This window comes from Peromyscus leucopus, chromosome 16_21, assembly GCF_004664715.2.
Source record: "Peromyscus leucopus breed LL Stock chromosome 16_21, UCI_PerLeu_2.1, whole genome shotgun sequence".
In the NCBI taxonomy this organism is placed as follows: Eukaryota; Metazoa; Chordata; class Mammalia; order Rodentia; family Cricetidae; genus Peromyscus; species Peromyscus leucopus.
In genome coordinates this window covers 71183403-71206722 of record NC_051084.1, presented here as the reverse complement: position 1 = coordinate 71206722, position 23320 = coordinate 71183403, and the positions used below count along the sequence as shown (strand labels likewise).

At 41.9% G+C, this 23320-nt stretch overlaps 1 protein-coding gene across 7 annotated transcripts in view; it reads right to left on the bottom strand.

The window, feature by feature from the left end:
* Positions 1 to 23320, bottom strand: part of Satb1 (SATB homeobox 1) — a 94626-nt gene that overhangs the window by 55890 nt on the left and 15416 nt on the right. For 3 of the 7 annotated variants that reach the window (XM_028890190.2, XM_028890189.2, XM_028890187.2), the window contains exons 2-5: positions 15143 to 15387; positions 11340 to 11516; positions 10458 to 10584; positions 9574 to 9697 (exon numbers count right to left, since the gene is read on the bottom strand). In XM_028890190.2, the coding sequence (XP_028746023.1) occupies positions 9574 to 9697; positions 10458 to 10584; positions 11340 to 11516; positions 15143 to 15353 (639 nt within the window). In that variant the 5' untranslated portion in view covers positions 15354 to 15387. Of the gene's footprint in view, positions 1 to 9573; positions 9698 to 10457; positions 10585 to 11339; positions 11517 to 15142; positions 15388 to 17908; positions 18054 to 23320 lie in introns of those variants that run through there. The other 4 variants (XM_028890191.2, XM_028890192.2, XM_028890186.2 and 1 more) reach the window with 3 other exon arrangements.

Below are 23320 nucleotides of genomic sequence, written 5' to 3'. Positions count from 1 at the left end.
CAGGAAACTAAAAGAGGAAGCTCACCCTTGATGTCCATGCTTTGCTTAACACTGTTACTCTCAGACAAGATATCCATGTCTACTACGTAAATGTAAACCAATGCCACTTCTGGATTAAACATAAAGAAAAAATAATAGCACTGATCTGGCTTCATCCCTATAATGTTAGAAAAATCTTTCAGTTTAGGGAAAATGCCGCTGGTCATCACCTCACAGTGAAATGACACAATACGTTGGGATGAACTGCACGCCACAAAATAAAGGGCTCTGTCCACACTGGAGGAATCTACTGTGGAGGGTGCTCGCACAGGTGGGTGGGCAGTACACCTATGTCCCTGAGGCTCTTTACAGAGTGACTGAACAGTTATATACATTTGCAGTTCTCTCTAAATGCAGGTGACTCTAGACCTTTACACAGCCAAATGCAGATCATACGTTTAGAGATCTAAATGACGTCTCCGTGCCAGACACTAGCTTTAGAGCAGCGATGGAGGAGTCATGAGCCAACATGGGGTGAGGCCTCCAAGCTGGCAGCATCAGCACCTGTCTGTAAATCATTGGGTTGTTATTGAACCCAACCCCAATCTTTCCCTTAGATTTGAGAAGAAAATGGACAAATGGAAGTAACAGTTAAAAGAAAAAAAAATGTGAGTCTTGAATATGGCTCAATTGAAACTACCCTGAAAAAGCTAAACGTGCATGTAATAATGCCAGAAATATGTCAATGAAGTTAGTGCTTCACTGTGATATACGACGAGCTCATTGTTAGCATTTTTCATACCTCTGAGCCCTTGTACTCCCAAGACTACTGTTCTGTTTAAAAACAGGTAAGTTTTGCAATCTATCAAGAACAAAAATCTGAGATAACCTGCAAGGCAATAAGTTTTCCTAAGCGAAGCTCAGGAGTCATTTGCTCTTGGTTGGGTAAACTTCACAGGCATAGCTAAGTACAATCGGGACACAGTTTGCAAAGTAGGGTATTGCAGATAAGAATGTCTACAAAGCTCTACCAATAAAATTGCTAATATCACCCATAAAATAAATGTACAGCAATCATAGGATGATGTCTTAGTGTAACAAAAATTCCTGAAATCTTGCTATGTGCCGGGAGCTATGATTGCTGGTATGAGTAAAACTTAACTCCAGGGCTTGCATGGTACTCAGCAGGTAAAGGCACTTGCTGACGACCTGAGTACAACCCTCAGCCCATGTGGTGGAAAATGAGAACCAATTTCAGAAAGTTGTTTTCTGACCTTCACGTAAGTATCATGGCATCATTGCTCCCCCCCCCAAAAAAAACAAAAAACAAAACAACAACTTAGGTCTGTTGACACAGCAATCACAGTACAGCCATTACTTCACAAGCCTTCTCGGGGCAGTTTGGAGTGCCAGATGTGTGAGGGGCAGAGGCGAGCTGGGGCACTGGAGAAGGGGGTGAAATAGTTAACGAGTTAACATCCTCTCTGACATTGTGGTATCTAAGTTACTAAATCTGCTTAATTTGCAAATGGACATAAATCAATAATAGATTTATAGATTGATGAACATGGTTTCCATCTTCCCTCATTTTCATTAAGAATGTCATAATTTTATAATGATTTTAAAGGTGATGCTAAAAGTATCTGTTAAAGTTTTGAATGAATTTTATATATATATAAATACATATATATAAATATATAAAATAAATTATATATATATAGTCCTTTACTTTTCCACAAGTGAAAAGTTTTTGGTTGTTTGCATTAATTAAAAAAAGGAAAAAGCCTGAATCAAAATATATCTAATAGATCCAACAACAATCTTTTCTTTCCTTTTGTTTTTGTTTTTTGAGACAGGGTTTCTCTGTGTAGCCTTGGCTGTCCTGGAACTAGCTCTATAGACCAGGCTCTGCCCACCTCTGCCTCCTGAGTGCTGGGATTAAAGGTGTGAGCCACCACCACCTGGCTACAACCTATTCTTATCACAGAAATGTGATTTCAAGTCACTCATGCCATTTAGACAAACAACTCAAAGTACTGTCCACTTTTGAAATGAGAATTAACTATTCTCAGTGGTTTGGGGGTGTTGACTAATTCTCACAGCAACAGTGCCATTTACAGATGAGGAAATCAGAGCATGGAAAGTCAGCTGCTCACATTTCTGACAGCCATGATGCTTGAGCTAGCTCACTACAGTGATGCAGGAAGCCTGTGGCACAGAAACACATGCGTAAGAAGACAGAAGAGTGTGGCTGAGGAAAGCATTATTAAAAAAAAAGATCAGCACAATTAAACAGCAAAGAGAAAATGCAATCAAGCTGCCAGTAACGTGGGCATCCATACAGGCAGCTCCCATTGGGGTGTGCCACAAAGCTCACACCTGTTACACCTGTTTCAGGCCATGCCCAAATCTCTGATATTTTTAGAACAAACACTAGGTATTGGGGCAAGTGTGGGACAGTCAGAGGTGCCTAATAAAGACCATGTCTTATTTCACAGATAAGAATGAGATCTCAACCAGTAGTGGCAATTAGGACTGCAATTATTTACCATCTAAGGTATCATCTGGTTTGCATCTTTAACGCCTGAGAGTAAGCTAATAAATTAGATCAGCATTTCTATGAGAAATTATTACAATATGGAAGAATATTTTCTAATGAAAATGATGATTAAAGAGAACAAAGTTTTAGCGTGAGAATGAGAAGAGAGAAAAAGACAGCTAAAAGCAATCCTCCTCTACAAGGAGTAATTCTGTGACCTTCCAGACTGTCCATGACGGTGCTCAGGCAACCCTAAACAACACTGCAACACTGCACAGCAGACCACAGTCCTTTGCTTTCTTTCCCTTTTTTTTTTTCTTTTTTGAGACAGGGTTTCCTGGAACCTGCTCTGTAGATCAAGCTGGCCTTGAACTCAAGAGACCCACCTGCCTCTCCCTCCCAGTGCTGACTAAAGGCGTGCACCACCACCAGCCAGCCCACAGTCCTCATATTTCTGTAGCGCCCTTCATGCACACATCCCAGGGTGTTTTAAAATCATTATGAGTTAAAATTAAAACTGAAGCACATACAATTCCTAATAGAACTGTTTTAAAAATGCTAAACAGAACAAATAACTTTTAAGTCTAGATTTAAAAGTCCCAGCAGCCAGTGTGCCCCTTGCCTCTCCTGGCATGCATGTGCTGCAGAGGCAGGCTGCTGATCTCCTGTCATGGATAAGGGTTGCTTGTGTTTCTTGATACTCAGAGCATGCCATCATCAAGCAGTTTCCCAGGAAAGAGGGAGAAACTGCTATGTGTATCTGTTCGATTATTCTGAACCGGAGAGTAGAGGCTGTTTATCAGTTTTTTAGTGGTCCAAATCTGGCACTGAACTAAAGTGCATTTAACAAGCAAATCTGGATAAAGACCAACATGAAATTTCAGTCCTGAGAAGGAAAATGCTCAAAAGCAATCTCAAACTAGTTCTGTTTAACAAGAAAATTAATTTGATTAGCACGATTTGGTTGGTCGTTTTTTTTTTTTTTTTTTTTTAAAAAAAAAAAAAAACAATTAGAAAGTAGTGTTTAATAGCCATTCTCTCAGACTAGGTCTTCTCTTAAGCCTTGGAAATATTAGTTCACACACCAGAGACAAGAGGGGCATCTTTCAGGATATGGTTGTTTTCCTGTGTTAGTGATTCTAAGGTCAAAGGCAATCTATTCATAGATTGAAAAAAAAAAAATCTGTTATGTGAAAATGAAGCACTTAAACATTATTAAACACATGAAATTGGCATGGCTTGAACTCTTCATATTTGTTATGAAGATGGAGCCAATAAGATATTTGAGATCAATTCCTGTAAGTTAGACAGTTGCTTTGCTAAGGTTCGCTTTTAGGATTAATAGATTTGAAGGTTGAAGAAAGGTAACCAAACTACTATAAAACCCTACATATCTAAATTGGCTAAGAATGAGCCTGATACTAGTGATAAGAAAAGTTGCAATTTGGAGGATGTTTTCTTGTAGTTTAGACATACTGTAATATTGCTAAATGGAAAAAGCGATGTCTTGACTGTTTTAAGGGTACAAAAATTTAAATATGGAAGTTGTCCAATTCACACAACTACCCATGTAGAGCTGGCTTGCCAATTACGTAATGCAGCCCACCACTGACAATGGTGGTTACCAGTTAACAATCAAATAACAGCTAATTAGTTTATCAAGTGATTTAGCATCTGACAAGCCAAAAACCTAAAAGCAAATATTAATAAGATGAATCCTCTGTGAGTCCGAGGCCAGCCTGGTCTCACAGTGAGCACCAGAAGAGTCGGGACGACACAGGGAAACCCTGTCTCCAAAAAATAGAAACAAGGGAGATTCCAAGGTTCCTAGGATTGAAGGAAGCTTTGCAACTGTAAGACAGGGAGAGCTGTCCAGGGAGCTCCCCTCAAAGGTAACAGATGCCCAACCACAGATGTATGGCTCCCGACTAGGGGGGTAAGATCATCAAGTGCAAACTGTCCATCAGGGTATACCCATCTGATGACACGAGGCTTGCACTTCGAAACAAATCTGAGAAATTTAACTGCCTACTAGATCCAATCAAATGTTAAACTTTAACTCTGGCCTTCAAATCAAAAGGCCTTCACGGGCTCAACCACACATATTGACCCTGAAGATTTGAAGGGCTGAAGGGATGTGGCCAGAGCTGAGGACTGTACACTCAGAACTCTGTACCCTCCCAAATACAGTCTCATCCAGCAGATGTCCCCAACCCCCAACCCCCACCCCTATGACCTAAAACCACTTCCAATACCCTCAAACAAGTCAATGCACAAAAACCAAAGACACAAAACACGTGGGAGAAAATTCTCCCCAGTTAGAATAAACGCAGTGGATACCTTTAAGAACATATCAGAACTCCAAGACAGAAAGTGCTGTGAACACCTGAACTGTCTTTATCTGTGTACGTGACGAAAAAGACCCCGGGTATAGCTCCTGGGCTCTGAGTAGGAAGTCACCACACAGTTTATTGTTGCCATGGGCACCCATCCAAACATTCTGTGCCCGAGGGTCCCCATCTGAACACAGGGCTGCAAATCTGTCTGCTACTGAGAGTGAGAGAGACACTAGGTACATCCAACGCACCACAGAGTTAACAGCACACTACTTCAGCTCCTTAGAGGGGTGCCTGACACACCGGCAGCCTGTCAATATGTTTGAAAAGTTTAATATATATTTTGGAATGAACAAATGTATTAATATGTGAATACATTTCATAGTGTTATGTGAAATGTGATATATGAATACTGATGATATTCTCAGGAAAGAATATGACTATTAATATTTTAAAAGTTAAGAAACGTGTCATTTCAGTCTATATAACTACAAAAAACAAAGTGCAGCGTTTTCTGCTTTTTGGTTTTTTTTTTTTTAGAAAAACACTCTGTATTCATACACTAGATTTTAACACTAGATTCAGTGTTATCTACTGACGGAAAACCAAGTGAGCTAAGTTTATCAAATGCCTGCAGAGATGATCCTCAAAGCTCACGGAAGCAGCCTACTTACAGGCTAACGGTCAGGAAGAGAAGACAGGATTTTACTATGTTTTGCAAGCAATTGATAATAATAATAATAATAATTTAAAAACCCAAGATTTCTTGACAGATGCTGTCAGGAGAAGGAGAGCTGGAGATGGTTTCCTTCGTGTGATTTTTCTGGACGGAGTGCTCAAGCCTATTTCTGTGTCTTTGGGAACTGAAAATAAAAATGGCAGTTCTCACTCGCTTTACGTAGGACTTAGCTTGGAGCTATCTTTTCTCCAGGTAAAAAATGAAACAGAAAACAGTTCCAATGCCTTAAAAATATGGAAACTGCAATGTGTGCATGCACACCAGCAAATGTGATGGGGGGAGAGGGGGGAGGTAAAAAAAATTTGCACAAAGCAGACTGAGATAAAATCTGGAATATCTGACCTCCACATTTCTAGAAAGAAACATTATTAGACAGAAATAACAACTGACCTTTTACTTATGGTATCTTCAACAAAATAATTTGTCCTTGTAGCAACATATATATTTATCTAATGTTTGGCTGAATTCAGTATCTAAAACTCTAGGGAAAACAAGCAACCAATTTAATGTTTTATTGTAAATCAAAATATTTACTTTTATAACTCCCAATTTACATCCTACATCCATAACCCTCAAAAGTTTCATAAAACAAGAGGCTTTTTTGTTCCAAAATCAGACTATTTTCTTCTATGTAGTTGCCATTCAGAATGCAACAAGCGACCTATCTAACCACAGCCACTGAAAAAACGCAGAAACAACAACAAAGCATCCAATCTCAGATCTATAATGAGCGAAGCATTTTTAACATCCTAGAACATTTTACAAAAATAAATAAGCACATGATACGGAGAACTTAATAAACACATGCCACTCTGCTTCGGCAGATTTATGGTAGGAAAGTACTAACAGAAATAAAGGCATGAGCTGTAAATCAATCCACATACCACTCACGGAATCTCTCTGCTGCTGGAGAAACCCTTAGAAATATTAGCAGAGTAAACATTGTTGCATCAAAACCTAAGCACCCATTGAAAAAAATCATCACCTATTTTTAAACATACCATTGGGCAAGGACACAGATAGAGCAAATTGGGACTCAAATCAGTCATTAACCAGCACCTTGACTTTAAATCTATAGGGACACCAGCTCCCACACTGTCAAAGGAGGAGCCAAAGAAAAGATAATCCCTTCTAATTCTAAGAAGCCAGGTTCAACTGGACATTTGCTTAGCAAGCATCAGCCAATCCTCCTACCAGTGCTCCCCAGGCAAGTTCCTAGGAAGACCTAATCCTGATCCCTCCTACCCTCTCTCTACCAGCAACAAATTTTCAACCTAACATAATATTTAGGGATCCTATAACCATTCTTGTTAACTGGAATATTTTAACATATTAATGCAAAACCCTTTAGTTTTTTAACTGTTTAACAAAACTACTTAAGATATTTAACAAAACCCTTAAAGTCCATACAGTGACATATACCTATTAAATAATGTGCTAAATGTTCTCACATAAATGAATCAAAAACTACACGGGAGAAGTAGACTTAAAGCACCACTGGATATCAGGCTGCATTTTACATATGAACAATATTTTTTTTGGCTATGCATTTTTCAGCGTAAGATTTATATCACCAAATCTCAAACATAAGAGAACGAGGAGTCTCATCAAACTCAGTATCTACTTTGGGTGTAGGTGTTAGGAAGCCTCTATCACTCATCTTTCCTAACTTCACCACGAAACCGAAAGGGGAGGAGCTAAGGATGAAAACATCCTGACCATCAGATTCATGGGCTCATTCTAGAGAAGCAGAAGACGATGCTGCAGATGAACTTCATCTGGAGTTCAGTTTTCCAAATACCAATTTCCGGTATCTGTTGCTTCTGCTGACATACGCATGCTGATCTCCAATGGCATTTTTAGAAAAGGGAAGAGTGCCATTGCAGCTCGGGCTGCAATTTCATCCTAGGTCAGACACCTCGCTATGACGGTGGGGTCCTCCAGCTACACAAGGCCACGTTCGCTTCTGAAGACCTCTCTTTAGAAATTCACCAGGATGGTGTACACCATTAATTCCAGCACTTGGAAAGCAGAGGCAAGCAGATCACTGTTAGTTTGAGGCCAGCCTGGTCTACAGAGAGAGATCCAGGACAGCCAGGGTTACACAGAGAAACCCTGTCTCAAAAACTCAGAAGAGAGAGAGAGAGAGAGAGAGAGAGAGAGAGAAAGAAATTCACCAGCTCCAAGACTAAGCCTTCGATTCCTTTTGTCACTCTGCTTACTGTGATAACCATCTATGCCCAGTTCACTTCTCCTGGTGGCATTAAGCAAATCCATAATTAATGTATACAGTACAAGAGGTGGAGTTCACTGGCTACATGTGACTGTTTGGTAAAGACTTGCACCAGATCCTCATCCCCAGCTCACAGAACAGACCTCTAGTCTTTGCCTGAGCTGACTTTCAAAATCAGTGGGACACTGGGTCACATGAAGGTACAGGTTTTGCTACATGGGGTATTTAGAATTCTGAGTAAAAACAACAACAACAACAACAACAAAATTGTTCATTCTAGGTCACTCTTCCAATTTCCAAATGTTAATGACCAAGCAATACGTTCTCTGGAGTTGTCTTCACAACATAGTCTCAGAAGTAAGTCACTCGGCTTCATTATGCCATCAGACTGACTTAACTGTTGAAAATTCATTTAAATTACTTTTATTTTCTGGTTATAAATTCGAATCTTCTCTATTTCAAGGGTGAGAACAACAAGATAGATAGCTGATGGGATAAATGAATGAGTTTTTAAAGTTTGTTCTCAAACACAAGAAAAATGATCATTTAATCACAAAGAACAGGTAATCTGTGGCTACAGCTTAAACTAGAATTGCTCCTTTCCTAAATTGCTAACTAACATCAAAGCAGAGCTGGAGGCCTGTAATGGAGCAAGGCTGAATGCATGGACTGCTGCGAAGCAGTGGCTGGGGCCATGGGCCCTTCAGGTATCCAGAAATCCTTATGAGCCTTGGACTGAAAATACACAGAACAAATACCTATGACTCAGTGTCATAAAAACAAGCTCTGAGACCCTCTTCACTCCAGAAATGCTTATGCAGAGTAATACAAGTTCAAATGATTGGCAGACTAATATTCATAATTACATTTCACACTAGAATTAGACGAAAACCTTAAACAAGCACGCCAGTTAATACTGCATCACAGGATGACTTAGCACCCAGTGGGTGCTGGGCAGTGATGCTGCTCCATACACTGTGGTGACCATTAGCCAGCCGAGGGTTAGCAGAGAGGATGTCTGGTTTCAAACTTGGCAACAACCTAGAGTTTTACTTGCCCTCTACCAAAATTCATTCCAGAAAATGAAATGCAACAATAATAAATCTGTCTCATTTCAAAAATCCCAATGGTAAAACAGGCATCTCAAGAAAAAAAATGTCCATTTTTAAAAAGTGAACTAATTCTTCAAAATTGGTTATAAACTCCTAATGGGCAATAATTATGGACCTTTTGTTCCAGGCAAGAGATTTCTTATATTTATAATTAACATACATACATAATTTACAATTATTTTCAGCAAACACTTTCTCATTTTTTTAAAATAGAGCAAACACCATACAATGGTACCGTGATTTTATGTAGCCAGCATGCTGAAGTTGTGCACAGTAACACTGACACTATCATCCCTAAACCAAAGCTGTGTAGGTCCTGCCACTGTGAGTCTGCCTTAGAGAGGGCGCGGGTACTCAGAAGTGGATCTAAGAACGAGCTGGCAGTGTAGTGTCTTCTGCAGGACTGTTTTCCTGGGCACAGCCCCCTACCCCCTGCCCCAAGGGAGAAAGGGCATAAAAACTCGGCTCAGAATGAATAAGGCAGATTTTTCAAAGGTTACCAGTGGTCAAATCACTTAGCATTTTTAGCAAATTCTTGCTTCAGATACCAGTTGCTTGGAACCAGGGATCCCCACCAGACCTCAAGTGGTAGCTGCCCATGATGTCTTATTATTATGACACACTATGCTGAGTACCTGTGAAAGGGGGCACTCCTTGGCCAACGAACTCTGATTCATATCTTTCAGTAAGTCCTTCAGAGCATTCCTTACTGTGGTGTGCGACCATTGTTCGGGAGGCAAGTCTTCTAGTTTGGGGCAACTATTTGAGACATAGATTAGAAAGGGGATTATTACAGGATTGCATCCTGCTGCAGAACATTCCTTTAAGACAGACAGATTTCATTTTGCGAATCAAACAGATGCATCTGGAGATTGCTCTCGGTCTCCTGATTGTTCCGATTAGTTAATTACTTTATACAACACATCTGCTGTATCGATGCATGAATTATACATCAGCTGCCTGTGGTGGCTATTTTTTCATGTTACTTCTACCTTCCTGCTCTGATGCGCTTGGGAAGACAATTTAAGGTGTACTGCTTTCTCACGAGCCACCGTGAAAAGCATTAACGTATTAACTGATTTCCTCCCACTACTCTGTTCATACGAATTAAAATGGCAAAAACACAGATATAAGTAAATAAGATCATGGCAAAGCGAATAAAGCATTCTTTCACAAAATGTACACAGATGGCACTGTTCATGATATGCAAAAATATTTTTTTCTTAAGTAAACTTTATGTAAAATGCCTTCTTGTAATGCATCATTTAATTGACTAAAAGTAAAAAGTCTTATTTTTTGATAGCATGCAAAAAATGCAGAAATTTCAAGGGAGGGAGTTGATTTTTAGAGTCCTACATCTCGAAGTTGGAGAAAATAACTGAAGGGCTAAAGTTACCAAATTAATTTGGATTAGCAGATCTCAAATGCTGAGTAAACAAAAACTGCAAGCTGGCTCGAGAAGCTTTATGTCCACCCAGGTAGGGAGAGAATTCCCCTTAGAACTGCTGCCTGCACCCACCTGTGTAACTGGATTTTGAGCGTGACCACATGATACACATCTTGAAGCATATCTGCTACCGTAGCATCAGGGGCATCTGTCACATAGGACAGTGGAACTGGATTCCACTTCCCCACCTGGATGAGCCCTAGTCCAGATAAAGAGAAGACATGCTCAGTGCTGACTCTCAGACCCAGCAAAAGGTTGCTCTGCTCTTCCTCATTGCCCCCACCACAAGCAATATTGTTATTTCTGTTTGAATGATTCCCTTTCCCTCAAAAAGGCAGGTCAATCAAGATATTTGCAGCTTAGCTTTCCAAATTGTGAAATTATGTAAATGACTATAGGAGCTGTTTATTATTTTGGAAATAAATACCCATCAATAAAACCTATGCATCAGACCACATTGTCCTAACTTACAGGAAGTTCTAATAAGACATAGCTGAACCGGTTCTAAATGGCTTTATGATTTAGATAAGATTCCCTATTGCAGTGGGAATCAACATTGAAAAATACTTTACAGCCCATAAAACCATCAGAAACAGAATAAAAGAAACAGAACTAGATATTCAGTCATAAATGCAAATTGACTCTCAACAGTCCATCTGCTCAAATACGCTCCTCACTTCCTTGTGGGTCCTCAGTGGAGCAGATTATTAAGGTCAATAAGCATACTAATGATTCAGCTGAAGTAATTTTAAAAAAAAATTTACCTCGACATTCCACATGAGCAAAATGTGTGTTAACTAAACCAAACTGAATTAAGCCAATTTTTAAAGCCACAGTCTATAAGGGACCAACATAAGGCACAGGCTGCAGCTCTTTGAATAAAATGTTCTCTGCTTTGTGTGAGAGGCAAACAGGAGGACCAGCAACTTCCCAGCCCCACAAGCACATCATTACCTTTGGCCTGGGCAGCCGAGCTGTGCGAGTAGCCTAGAGACAGCAGCGCCATCTCGATCAGCTGGTTGAAAAGCATATCCTTCCTCACCAACACAAATTCTGCATGCTCCTCCTTGCAATCATACTCAATGGCGTTCTCATAATGTTCCACCACGCAGAAAACTGGTAGCATGGTTCCTATCAAAAAGACAGAGAGAAAGACAGAACACCAACAATCTTCAGAAACAGTCTGGAGGAGGAACACCTAAGCTATGAAAATAAATCTTCACCACAGTGAGAGGAGTCAGAGCTTCCCAGGCAGACTGGAGAGACAGGCACACACACAAGCATGCAGTCACTCTCTGTTTGAAAGTTGCAAAGGAAATGCTTTAATTTCCTTCAATTGAACTTGGTCCTACGGTAACACAGGCTCGCCTCTCATTTTAACAGTTCATCTTCCAAAGCAGTGAATGCAGAATTACTTCTCTGACCAAACAATAATGCTGATGAGAGACAAATAAGTGTCTGGTCTAATTTGCTGTCAGGACCTTACGGTATGCGACAGAACTGCACTCGTCTTCATGGGACCCACCTTTGTACTGCATACATGCTTCTGCTAATAACAGATTCCACTCGCTTGTGTCCAAATTATCTGACTATACAATTATTTTCCTGTCCTTTTCATTATTTCCTCTACCTGGTTCCATAGAAGGAACACAAAACTTAGCCAAACCGATGCTCACAGGCACTGTTCCAATGCACATAATGCAGAAAACTTACACTTTTATGACTACTCACTCCATCTACCTGAGGAGAAAGACCTGACAGCAGCCGTAAGTCTTTAACATTAATTTCTGCGACAGGAAAAATGGTAAGACTGGCAGGGAGGGAAAGGAAAACTGGCGTTACTGAGGTTACTGAGATGCACGAGAAGCAGACTCTGCATGGGTCTGGGCTTCTCTGTTGCCTTCCTTCCATCCAGTGCGGTAACTCAGTGGCACAGCCCACACCACTGTGGGGAAAGAGGCTTGGTCTAGAAGCCTGGAAGCCATCTGCGGTGGCACTCAAGGTAATAATGCAGTGCACTGTCAGATTCCCAACAGTTACAGGAAAGGGTTAAAAACAGATGCATCTGAACAGTACTGTGGCACACTGCCAGGAGGGTATCATCTTTAGCATAAATGATGACAAGGGTTACTTTAACAGGGCACCCAGGATCCCCAATTAGTTCTACAGTATCCCTGCCTGTGTCGGCTCCATACACTGGACTCACACTGGACTTGCAGATCCCTACTAACTTCTGAAGGTTTAAGTGCACGTCGATCGCTGCTGAGGATCAGCATTCCCTATTGCCAGAGAGACCCTTTACAAATTCTCTATTTGCTTGTTTCTGCTGAACAAAAGCCGGCCATAAAACAGCTACATCTTTCCACATGTGTGTCTTCACCAAAGCTTTGTGAACTGTTCACAAGAGATTCCAGCTCTGACAATTAAACCCCTTTAGGTTTACTTAGAAAAGCTCACAAACTCATTCGGAAGTACCAGCAGGCTAGGCATGAAAAACAAGCCGCAGAGCTTGCCAATATTCTTGTCATTCATTCAGCTGTTTTATACCAGAGAGAGAACCCGTCAGGGATCAGAAGAGAACTTGGGGAGACCGCAGCAAAAATAGCAATATGCAAACTGGTGATTTCTTCCTTGGCTTGAAGGTATTTTGGCAAAATCTCTTAAACAAATAAAAACACCCAAGCCCTTTTTTTCAGTGCTTTCTCAGCTTAGCCACAATTTTTATCTAGCACCTGTCAAACAGAAACCATGCACATGAAAAATAAGATTTAAAGAAAGGGGGAAAAAAAACTACTGAAAGGCTTATAATTTTTTGCTGTTTGTATCAAGCACAGAACCTTCTATAATTAAGCTGCATTTTTAAGATATGGGATTTTGAATATAATATATTTTTTAAAGTGTTTGAGCAGGAATGAGATGACCATGTTCTGGCTCCTTCTTCCTGTCTACTGGTGTCTGTGGAGTTGGGGTAGCAAGCCAAAAACATGTATATTGGTTTCTCTTCTCATGGACTCAAACAGAGGTGTCAAACAGGGAGCAGCTTTTCAGACCTCAGCTCTATGAAATAACTGAAACCTTTCAAACCACTGAAACAGTCTGGATTGACTCTGTGTTTTATTGATCAAATTTAAAGGTGCCTTATAGATAATAAAGGTGGCTACGGATACGGTAGCAACAGGATCATCTAATTACAAACCCAGTGCTAGATTGTCTCAAGAACTGTCACGGCTGCCCTCCTGTTAGGGGGTAATGTTAAACAGGAGCCTTTGCTGGACTGCCTGATTATTCGAGCTGGTGTTTGGCCAGACTTCCAACTACAGCAACTCCATAGCCTTCCTGCATTAGAAGGGGAGAGTACTGGTCACTGCTGAAAGCTAAAAATACCACATGATTTAAACCTGAAGGCAGTCTTAGAGGCTTTTGCTGGAGGTTTATGAGCCTGTGTAAACAGCACGGCTGCCATAAGGAGCAGTGGAGTCTGTAGAATCCTTGTCTAAAACTGTCCTGGCATTAAAGTTTGCTGTGCAAATATCACATAATACCAGAGACAGCTGAAATCTCCTATTTAGGAATTTATGGAACTTGTGTGTTTGCAGGCGTCAGGAAGCCTTTTTTATAGAGCCTCAGCGCTACACAGTACAATATTAATGCACTCTGTTTGAAAAGCCATAATAAATTATATTTTTAATGCTCTTACCCTGGCTTAAAGATGCATACATTCTTGGCAAACAATCAATAAATAGGGTAATCATGAGTAGAGGCCAAAGAATTTGCTGAAGTGCTGTTTTTCCATTTTTAATAGATAAAGATCTAACAATACGGACTGCTGTGTCTGTTTATTTCAGGATCAATATATTCTTTGTTTTCGCCAAACCAAGGAAAAAAATAAATGATTGTATGATAAATGTTATGCATCAAACACAATGAAATTCCTCAGCCCCTAACTTTCTCTACTTAATATTCGTGGTTGGTAAAAGATGGTATTTTATTCTTTGCTTAGCAAAAGCACAAAAAGTCTGACTACCCTTATGTGTTATTCAATGACAAATAAAGACCCCTGTGAGGCACAAAGGACACCCACATAGGAGTCACCCTGTTGGGACAACAATGTCCAACACAGGCAAAGTTGCTAAAATTCCATCAATTTAATTTTGGTAGAAAACCACTTGTTTATATTTTTTCCCTCTATAAACTTGCCTAAATTTTCCTTTCCTTTACCAAAAATACTCAAGTATAGCAAAAATTAACAACTAGAATCAGCAAGTTTTCCCACTGTTAAATAATTACTTTGCTCTTCAGAAAATAAACCACAATAAATTACATCACAAATCTTTGATCTCATGTCAGATCCATGTCCTGAAATCCCCTTACAGTTAGTAATCTCGGGGGGGAAAAAAAACAACCTATGGTAATTCTCAAGCAACCTCAGTGTCTTACTCTTCATCAGGGTAAGTTCAAGCAGCAGCCACCTGCACATCTGTAACTGTAGTAGTATCTACAAATGGATCTTGTGTAAACGAAGACTATCCAAATATTCTAATGCTTCCGGTCTTGGGTAGAGAGAGGCACCACTCAAAAACAGCACTCACGCTTTCAAAACACGATTGACACTACAGCCCAGAACGCCACTTCATTTCACATCAGAAAGAGATCTAGAAAAAGAATATACACAGCATGTTCCAGCCCTCCACCTCCACACAGGGTGGCCTTGGGCAGACACCAAGCAGCTTTCCAGGGTTTGGCTGGCAAGTCTTTACCTTTCCTAAGGTTGGTCTTCATCAGATGGCCCGAGTGTTTTAAAGGCACGCCCTGCATCTTTGCCCCTGTACTCCCCAGCCTTCCTCTTCCTAGTGGGCTCCCGTTCTGCTCCAGGCGGGCAATCTTGGCTGGTGGACCCTTCGGATCACTCACATTGTTAGACATTTCTGAATGCTCTTTCCCCTGAGTTGCCTCGTTCAAATGATCCATACTCAGTCACTGTCTTACAGATCACCTGCCAGAACTGGAAAAGAAGACGTTATCAGTGGGTGGAGGGCTGTAGTTATGCCTGCCCCATACACGTCTCATCCCTAGACATTTCCCTCCACAAAACACATTTGTGCAACGACGTAATGATCTATAGACTGTGTGCTTCTATAGGAATTAATAGAATATTGTGGAACCTATACCAACATACATGAATAAAAAAGTAATTTCTCAGCTAAAACTCTGAGGAAAATGGGCTTACTTTCAGAACAAGAATACCACAAGGTAAAAAGAAAATAACAAATTATACTCATGCATTCTCAATTTTTAAAAATTAAAAATTAATGACAGACTACGACTGCAATACTTCTAATGAAGGATGGAAAGATTATCAGTGTAAAGCATCAAGTTTACTAGGAGCTCACACTCTAACATACACTGCAATCTATGTTACAAATGAAAACCTCAGCAGAAGACCACAAACACCCAACGCTTTTTAACTTGCCACTTGCTTTATGAGCTAAGGCAGCAAGAAGTTTTCTATTAGCTAAGTTTCAAGAGTTCCGTGCTGTTAAAGATCTCAAGCTCTGGACAAACATGTGACTAGATCATTTCACCTCTAAGCACACAGGAAGGAGTGAAGGGTTCCTTTAAATGTCTCATATCTTTTAGCAGGACAACATGTCTTTTGGAGTTAATATTTTGGTGTCCATTGCTAACAGGGGGCTGTTAATTTAAATAGAAAAAAAAAAACCTGAAAATATTTTGTGATTTGTGATCCAAAAAGTGGATGTGTGAAGCTCAATTTAAAAAATAATCCTAATAGTATTGACAAAACACAACCTCCAGTATTAAAAAAATAATCAGGATGCAAGGAAGTTAGCATCAATAATTTCAGAAAAATATGAATTTTCAGTTTTATTAAATATTAGACTTCAATTTTGAATGCTGTTTATAATAAAGCAACTGGTACAATATACCAAAGTTACTTCTAAATTATATTTTTAAATAGGGCTAGTTAAACAGAGCAGGTAAGCAAAATTACGTTATGCTCTTTCATTTGCCCGGAAGTATTGGGGATGTTTAGGAAAGCCAGAGGTGATACGACAGCACTCTTTCCAGCTGTCTAGTATTTTGAAATATCTTATATACTTTAAAAAATAATCATTATACTCAAACTCTATGGACTTGGATCAGCTGAGAGACAGTTTGTATTAGCATGGCTTTTCTATAAACAGTTTTCTCTCATTAAGTCCGTCCTACTTCATCCTATAGAATCAAGAAACGGGGACAGGCATGCGATCTGGGGGCTTAAAGCAGCATTAAGAATGACAAACCAAGAACTACAAAGTTTGAGAAATAATAATAATAGTTATTAATCTTTGTACTCGAGGGCGGCACGCTGAGAACTCAAGGTTTACCCTTGATCCAGGTCCATCTGTTTTTGTTATGAGGTTCATTAACAATAAATGCATCTTTTTAAATCACTTTTTATCAAGATCACTCCTTTCCATTCTCTTAAGCAGCAGTCTAAAGCCAAAATTAGAGTGATGGTTATTAAGTTATTCAAAACATTCTTTACATTTCATGTGGATCATAATGCAAGGCTGATTTCTCTAAAATTGGTTGCCTTACCCTAGAGCAGAAGATGAATTTCAAAACGTATGAATTGAACAGAAAAAATTTAACCCTTGGGGCAACTTATGAGAAAAAAGGGGGAGGGGAATTCACAACAGCATCAAAGTTAATACTACAGAACATATGAGGTGGTCACGAGGTCAGCAGCACTGAGCTGTATGGACAGCAAAAGAAAGGGGCAGAGTTCGATTTAGTTAATGTATTGACAGTCAAAATGTCACATAGGTCATGAAAACTGTTTTCTGAATAGCCATCTACTAGACACTAAGTCATTCTCTAAAAGGTTTGCATTATAAAGCAAAATTACATGCACATAAAACACCCAATTTAATACTCCTTTAAAGTCTACTATGCCAAGGCGAAAGTTCATCAAACCTCAAGTTGGAGCTGAATCCAGCCACTGCCAACAGGCCTGCCTGGACTCACAACAGCGACTAATGTGATCGCAACCAATGCCCATCTCAAGAGTTTGAGTAACATATTTTAAAAGCCATTTTAGAGCAATGTATGGATGGCACACAGAAAGCAGGCTACTCTCCGCAAGTCCCATTTCCCTGTCCATGAACTAAGACCACAGAGGATCCTTTCTGGAACGTGCTGGTGAACTCCATCTCAATAATTATTTCCCTTAAAAAGCAGGAAATAAAATCAAGAAATTCTGGTTTAAAGAAAGTATGTATTCCCCCCCCCCTTTTTTTTTGCATTGTGGGATCCCTTTTCAAAGAGTTCCTCTTAGGGTCGTTTTCTTCCCGACAGAACCCCAGAAGCACATTTTAAGAACCCGTGCCCTTATCCATTCCATATGGCCGGCCCGATCCAGGCCAAGCTTTCGCTGTGACCTTTTAAAGAGACAAAGAAACAAACTACTATCTAGCAACAGCAAAGCTGCAGTTTTACTGAGTGAAATTAGCAAAACCAACCTGAAACTCACCACTTCAAAACTTGACAGCATATAAATAACAAAACAAAGGAGATTTCCTTTGCAGCCCGGGTTCTTGAAGTGAAGTTCAAGACTGGTGTTTTCTATGTCCTTTTTATTATTATTATTATTTAAAAAAAAAAAAAAAAAGCAGCAGACCTGAAGGCGACTTCCCCTGAAATTGTATTATTTTCTCTTTCCTTACCCCCGCCCCGCTAAGCGGGGAAGGGCAAAAATAAACAGCCAGAAGAGTAGATATGGGGGGGGGGGCTTTAAAAAGTCACAATTCGAAAAACAGCATAGCGAGCTTGTAAAATGTCTAACCTCAGAGAACAGGGTTTGGAAGGGGAGGAGGGGAGAGTGGGAAGTAGGGAGGAGGGAGAAGGTAAAATTGATCTGACAAGTGATTCGGTGGGGGTGGGGGGGAGTCGTAAAAACAAAGCGGAACCCGTTAGGAGCTGTACACTGGTGGTACTGGGGAGGAAAAAAAAATCACTGCGGACAAGGACCCCAGGAATGGTTGGGAGAGGGGGTAAAAAAGGTACCCTCGCCCCCTCCTCCTGCTGAGCTCCTGGGAGAGCGCTTAAAGTCCGCTTGGTGTCACCCTGCCAGGCTCGTCCGAGACCCCGGAGCGCCAGGGAAAGGCCACCTCGCTTTCTTCCCAGCCGCCCCCTCCCCCTCCTCAACAATCGCGACTGCGATTAACAAACCTTAAACTTTTTCCCCACCGCCTCGCACCCCCACCGAAGGTATCTAGCAGGGGCCTGAGAGGGTGAGGGGCAGAGGGTCGCGCCAAGAGCCCCGGGAAGGCACTAGGAGGCCACTTGGGAGGCCGGCGTCGCCGACAACAGCCCCGGGGACCCTCTCCCTGCCCATGGACGCTGGGACCCGGAGCGCCCGGGAGCACCGACGGGGGAGGGAAGAGCAGGGGGGAGGGGGAGATCCGAGGGCAACCCCGCCGCCGCCGCCTCGGCGGCCACTCGCTCCCCGCCCCCTCCCCCCAAAAGTCGCCAAGCTCTCACTCAGCCCGAGTCGGAGGTAAACAAGGAGCTCGACAATGGCAGTGGGACTTGGGGACGCAGCCACCGCCCGGAGGCCCCCCAAAACTGATGCGGAGTTGCGCGGAGGGCGGTGGGTGCCCGGCTGCAGGCGGGGGTCCCCACGCGGGCGGCGAGGCCGGTGTCGCCGGCGGCCCGGGAGAGGCGCGCGGGGGTCTGCGCGCGCTTGTGAGCGCAGCTCCCCGGACGGCTGCCGGTCGCTCGCTCGCTCGCTCGTGTCCCCTCGCGGCCGCTCTGCCCCCATTAAACCAGGAGTTGACTCATCCCGGCCGCGGTGGCCGCTGCCGCGTCGCGCTGGGCTCCGCGCGTCCTCCCGGGCTGCAGCCCTCGCCGCCGCCGCTGCTGCCGCCGCCGCCGCTGTGGCTGCCGCTTCTTCCTCCTCCTCATTTTAATGCGAGGCACCGGCTGGCAGCGCAGCCTCCTCCCGGCCGCCCGCAGCCTGCTACCCCGGCGGGGCCGCCGCGTCCCGGGCGCGGGAGGGGGAGGGCGGGCGGCGGGGCAGGGTGCGGGAGGGCCGGGAGGGACCGGGCTCAAAACCCGGGCTGGAGGGCCGGGATCGGGGGAGGGGCGGGGGCGGCGGCGGCGCCGGGAAGAGCTGAGTGGGGCGCGCGCTGGCGGCCGGGCGCGCGAGCATCCGTAATGAGCCGCGAGCGAGAGAGGCGGGCGGCCGGCCGAGTGTACACAATGCCCGGCGGCCGGGGGCGCGGGGAGGACGCGGGGGCGCCCTGGGCAGGTGCGTGCGGGCAGTGCGGAGGAGGGGCGGCCCGGGGACCCTAGGCGGCCCGGAGGGACGGGGGGCGGGGGCGTGCAGGTGGCACCTGAGGTGGGCACGCAGCCGGATGTAGCTGGAGTGAAGAGCCCCAAGGAGTGCCTGGGTGATGGGGCAATAAAGGCGAGAAAGCCTGGAGACGCTCTCCCCAATACTTATTCTCAAAGGAATGTGATCTCTAAACTGCCAAGAGTGACATCCACTAACAACTGAGTCAGGGCTTTCGGAACAAGTCAGAGCCACAGATAGTCAGATACTTCGGACTTCTGAAACACGCGGCCCGTAGTGCTGGAGTTAAACTAAATTTGGGTCACTGGAAACACACCTGACTTGCCATTACAAAGGAAAAGATGTCATCATTCTTAAAATACTTCCCATCGGGCGAATATTGGAAAGTTTGGGTTGGTGAATGCATCTGTTGTAGCAATACTTTTGTGATCAGGAGAAACTAAATACAGTCCACATAAAAATGAACACCGTAACATCTCACCCAAAATACAAAATGCATTATTTAATCACTAAGGTCTTTAGTTCACCAAAAAAGCAGTTCGTCAAGCAAGAGCCAAATGTTATATTTTGAAGAACTATTTTTGAAGAATGCAGTAGTAGGGGAAAGATGTAGGTCTGAAAAACACTGTGTGATACAGTTTTTAAAAAGCAACAAGTTAAGACAACCACAGAGATAAGAACGAGATATGCAAATGAAGCTCTTTAAAGCGACCAATACACTCTAAGGCACACTGTTTACACTAGAAATCTAAAAAAGCAGAAGGTAAAGAAAATGATGGCCTCCTGGGGAAGGGTGAGTTTAGGAGAAGCACAAAGAAAATAGATTGCTCCAAGAGCGCCCAGGTTTCACCCACAAACCGGGAAGGTTAGTCAAAATCAAGGAAGGCAGCTGTGAATGGTGGTACCAAAGCCTTGAGCAAAAAAACATGTGATAGTGAGACAGAAACATGCCATCCAAAACAAGGGAAGAAGTTTAAACAGCTTTCACCACAAAGGCTAAGAGGACATTTTTAAAAAGTTGAAATGTGTGGGAAATGTGGAGGCTATTTACAGTATAATAATCAATAAGGAAAATACAAATTCAGCCAAATATAGCACTTGTGTGGGAGTCTATATTGTGACTGGAGGCTAAACTTATTTTGAAAGATATTTGATATTTAAAAGAACAAACATGATTAACTTGATAAGAACAATGATGTTTTTCAATAGGATGCATTAAAATTTCAGTCTCCAATGTGGATATCTGAATAGCCCTTCAAATTGGTAATGCCTGACATGTTTCCCTGAAACCTGACCTTTCTTAGTTGGTACAGTGTGTTCTAGTGTCATGCTGGATGAATTAACAAACAATACTAAAGAGAGAGAGAAAAATCATACTGGCCTACAAAGGCAGCAACATGTCACTGGCTCCAGCAACTCTACTTCAGGTGAATTCTTAGAAAAAGAAGGAAGGAGCAGACTAGCCAGCCACTGGTCAGGACAGACTCGGAGCTAAGAGACAAGAATGCTAAAAACAAGAGTTGTCTAAGACTACAACACGGGAATGAAAATAATGCAAATGTTCCTCCAATAATTTTACACAAATAAATAGGACAAAATGCCTGACTGCCTCAGTCTCATGATGACCTGATCAATGCTAATGTAACCTGGAAAATTTTAATCTGAACAGCACCTTTCATTCAGGAATCACTATCTATTCATAAACAAGAAACATAAAAGTATATAATAAGGACTGATATGGCCTTGAGAAAACGATTGAATAAATGAGCATAATGGCATCTGATAATGACTTTATTATAAAGAGTAACAATATAGTAAAATCATCAATCAGTTAGTCACACACATTTCCCTAAAGCACATTTTTTTTATCCCCAAACGGTATGTTTTTAAAAATAGAATGGGTAAAATGGCACACAGCTGATACCTAGTGATATGCCATAGTGATGGGCTTTATTACTATATATGCTCATGAGAGTGTGTATATGTGTGTGACCTTCCTCTTCAGTACACTCACTATAGCCACTAAGTATTGGCCAGTAAGACTCAATCAAAATAATAAGAAAGAATAAAGCTAATTATATCACCTTTGAAGATCTATTTGAGCATGCGTTACCATGTTGAGGGTGAAGGGGACATTACCTGAATCTACAGGGACAGCTTATTTTTAGCTCTTAAGATGCAAGCAAGTATGGAAAAAAGCTAAAACAAAATAAAATTTATAGATCTTGCTATCAAACTGGAGAATTTCAGCAGCCTCAGTCCTGTAGCACCAGTGCATGGATGCAGTCAAAACAGAGTGCATCAGTCTTCCCTCATGTGAAAAGGGCATCGAAACTGGCTACCCAAAGGAAATGACCATGAGATATTATATCAAATACACAAGACTGTTAAAAACTTAACGAAAGCACTGCTGCATGTTTCAGATGTTAGCCAGAGGCATTAAAAAACATTTAGAGTTCTGAATAGTGTACATAAACCGAGAAAGCATTTAGAACCTGAATGCTTTCAGATACTGCAGCTCCTCTGGTGACGGTGGTGACGCAGCAGTCACCATCAGAACGCTTTCTACAGGCACGGTTTGGATTTGATCGTTTTTAATTCAAATACAGTTGGCTATCTCCACTCAAACCAGCTCCATCTATGTAGCACATGGCTTTTTGTCAACTCTTTGTTTTTGGTTTTAGCTGCAGGTGTTGTTTTCTATATATGAGTTTCTGGGACTATGGTCTGTGTTGGCCATATAAGGATGTCTATTCAAGCCATATGTTTTGCTGTCATGTGTCTCATTTTGTCTGTCTGGGATGTCAGTACTGATTTCCACATCATTTCTTGAATGGACAAACACCAATTTGCTAGAACAGAGAGGAAACACGGGGGTTGCAGCCCAAACAACTTCAACAGAACATATTTTGGTGAGGAAATGCAATATCCTGTAAACATTTGCAGCCTCTTGTCTCATATCATCTATGACCAACATCATGACAACTGCTTACAGTTTGAGAAAAAAGTTTGCATTCTGTGTCTGCATGTAGCTTTATAAGCTACAGCCCACATTTTGGAGGTCATGGAAGGGCATATGCTAACTGACTTACTCTGATATCTGTGGGTTCTGTAGCCAACTTGACCCAGCCTTGAACTTGGGGAAGTTCAAGTGCACCACCTCATGATTTTCTCTTACCAAAGTCCCCAACTAATCCTACTGGAAGTTATGGGCCCTTGTATGTATTCTTGTAGCAATCTGTGTTTCTCCTTTGTAACAATCATCGAATTCTTAATCAGTTAGCCATTTGAGTGATTATTAGTCAAGCAAACATCTCCCTATCAGCTGCAAGCCCCACGAGTGCAGAAGTATCACTAATTGCCATGGATCAAGAACTGAATGCAGTATTCCTGCAATGTTTGCATTTTGACTGCATATAGAGGAGCAAAGAGCCCTCGGTACCATTTGTAACCAATCTTCACCATTAACTGCACAACAGTACATATGTATTGCAGAAGTGAGAAAGCGGAATACTGCAGAAGGTTGTTACATCACTCAATTTTCAATTAATTAAAATTACATAAAATTTACAAGTTA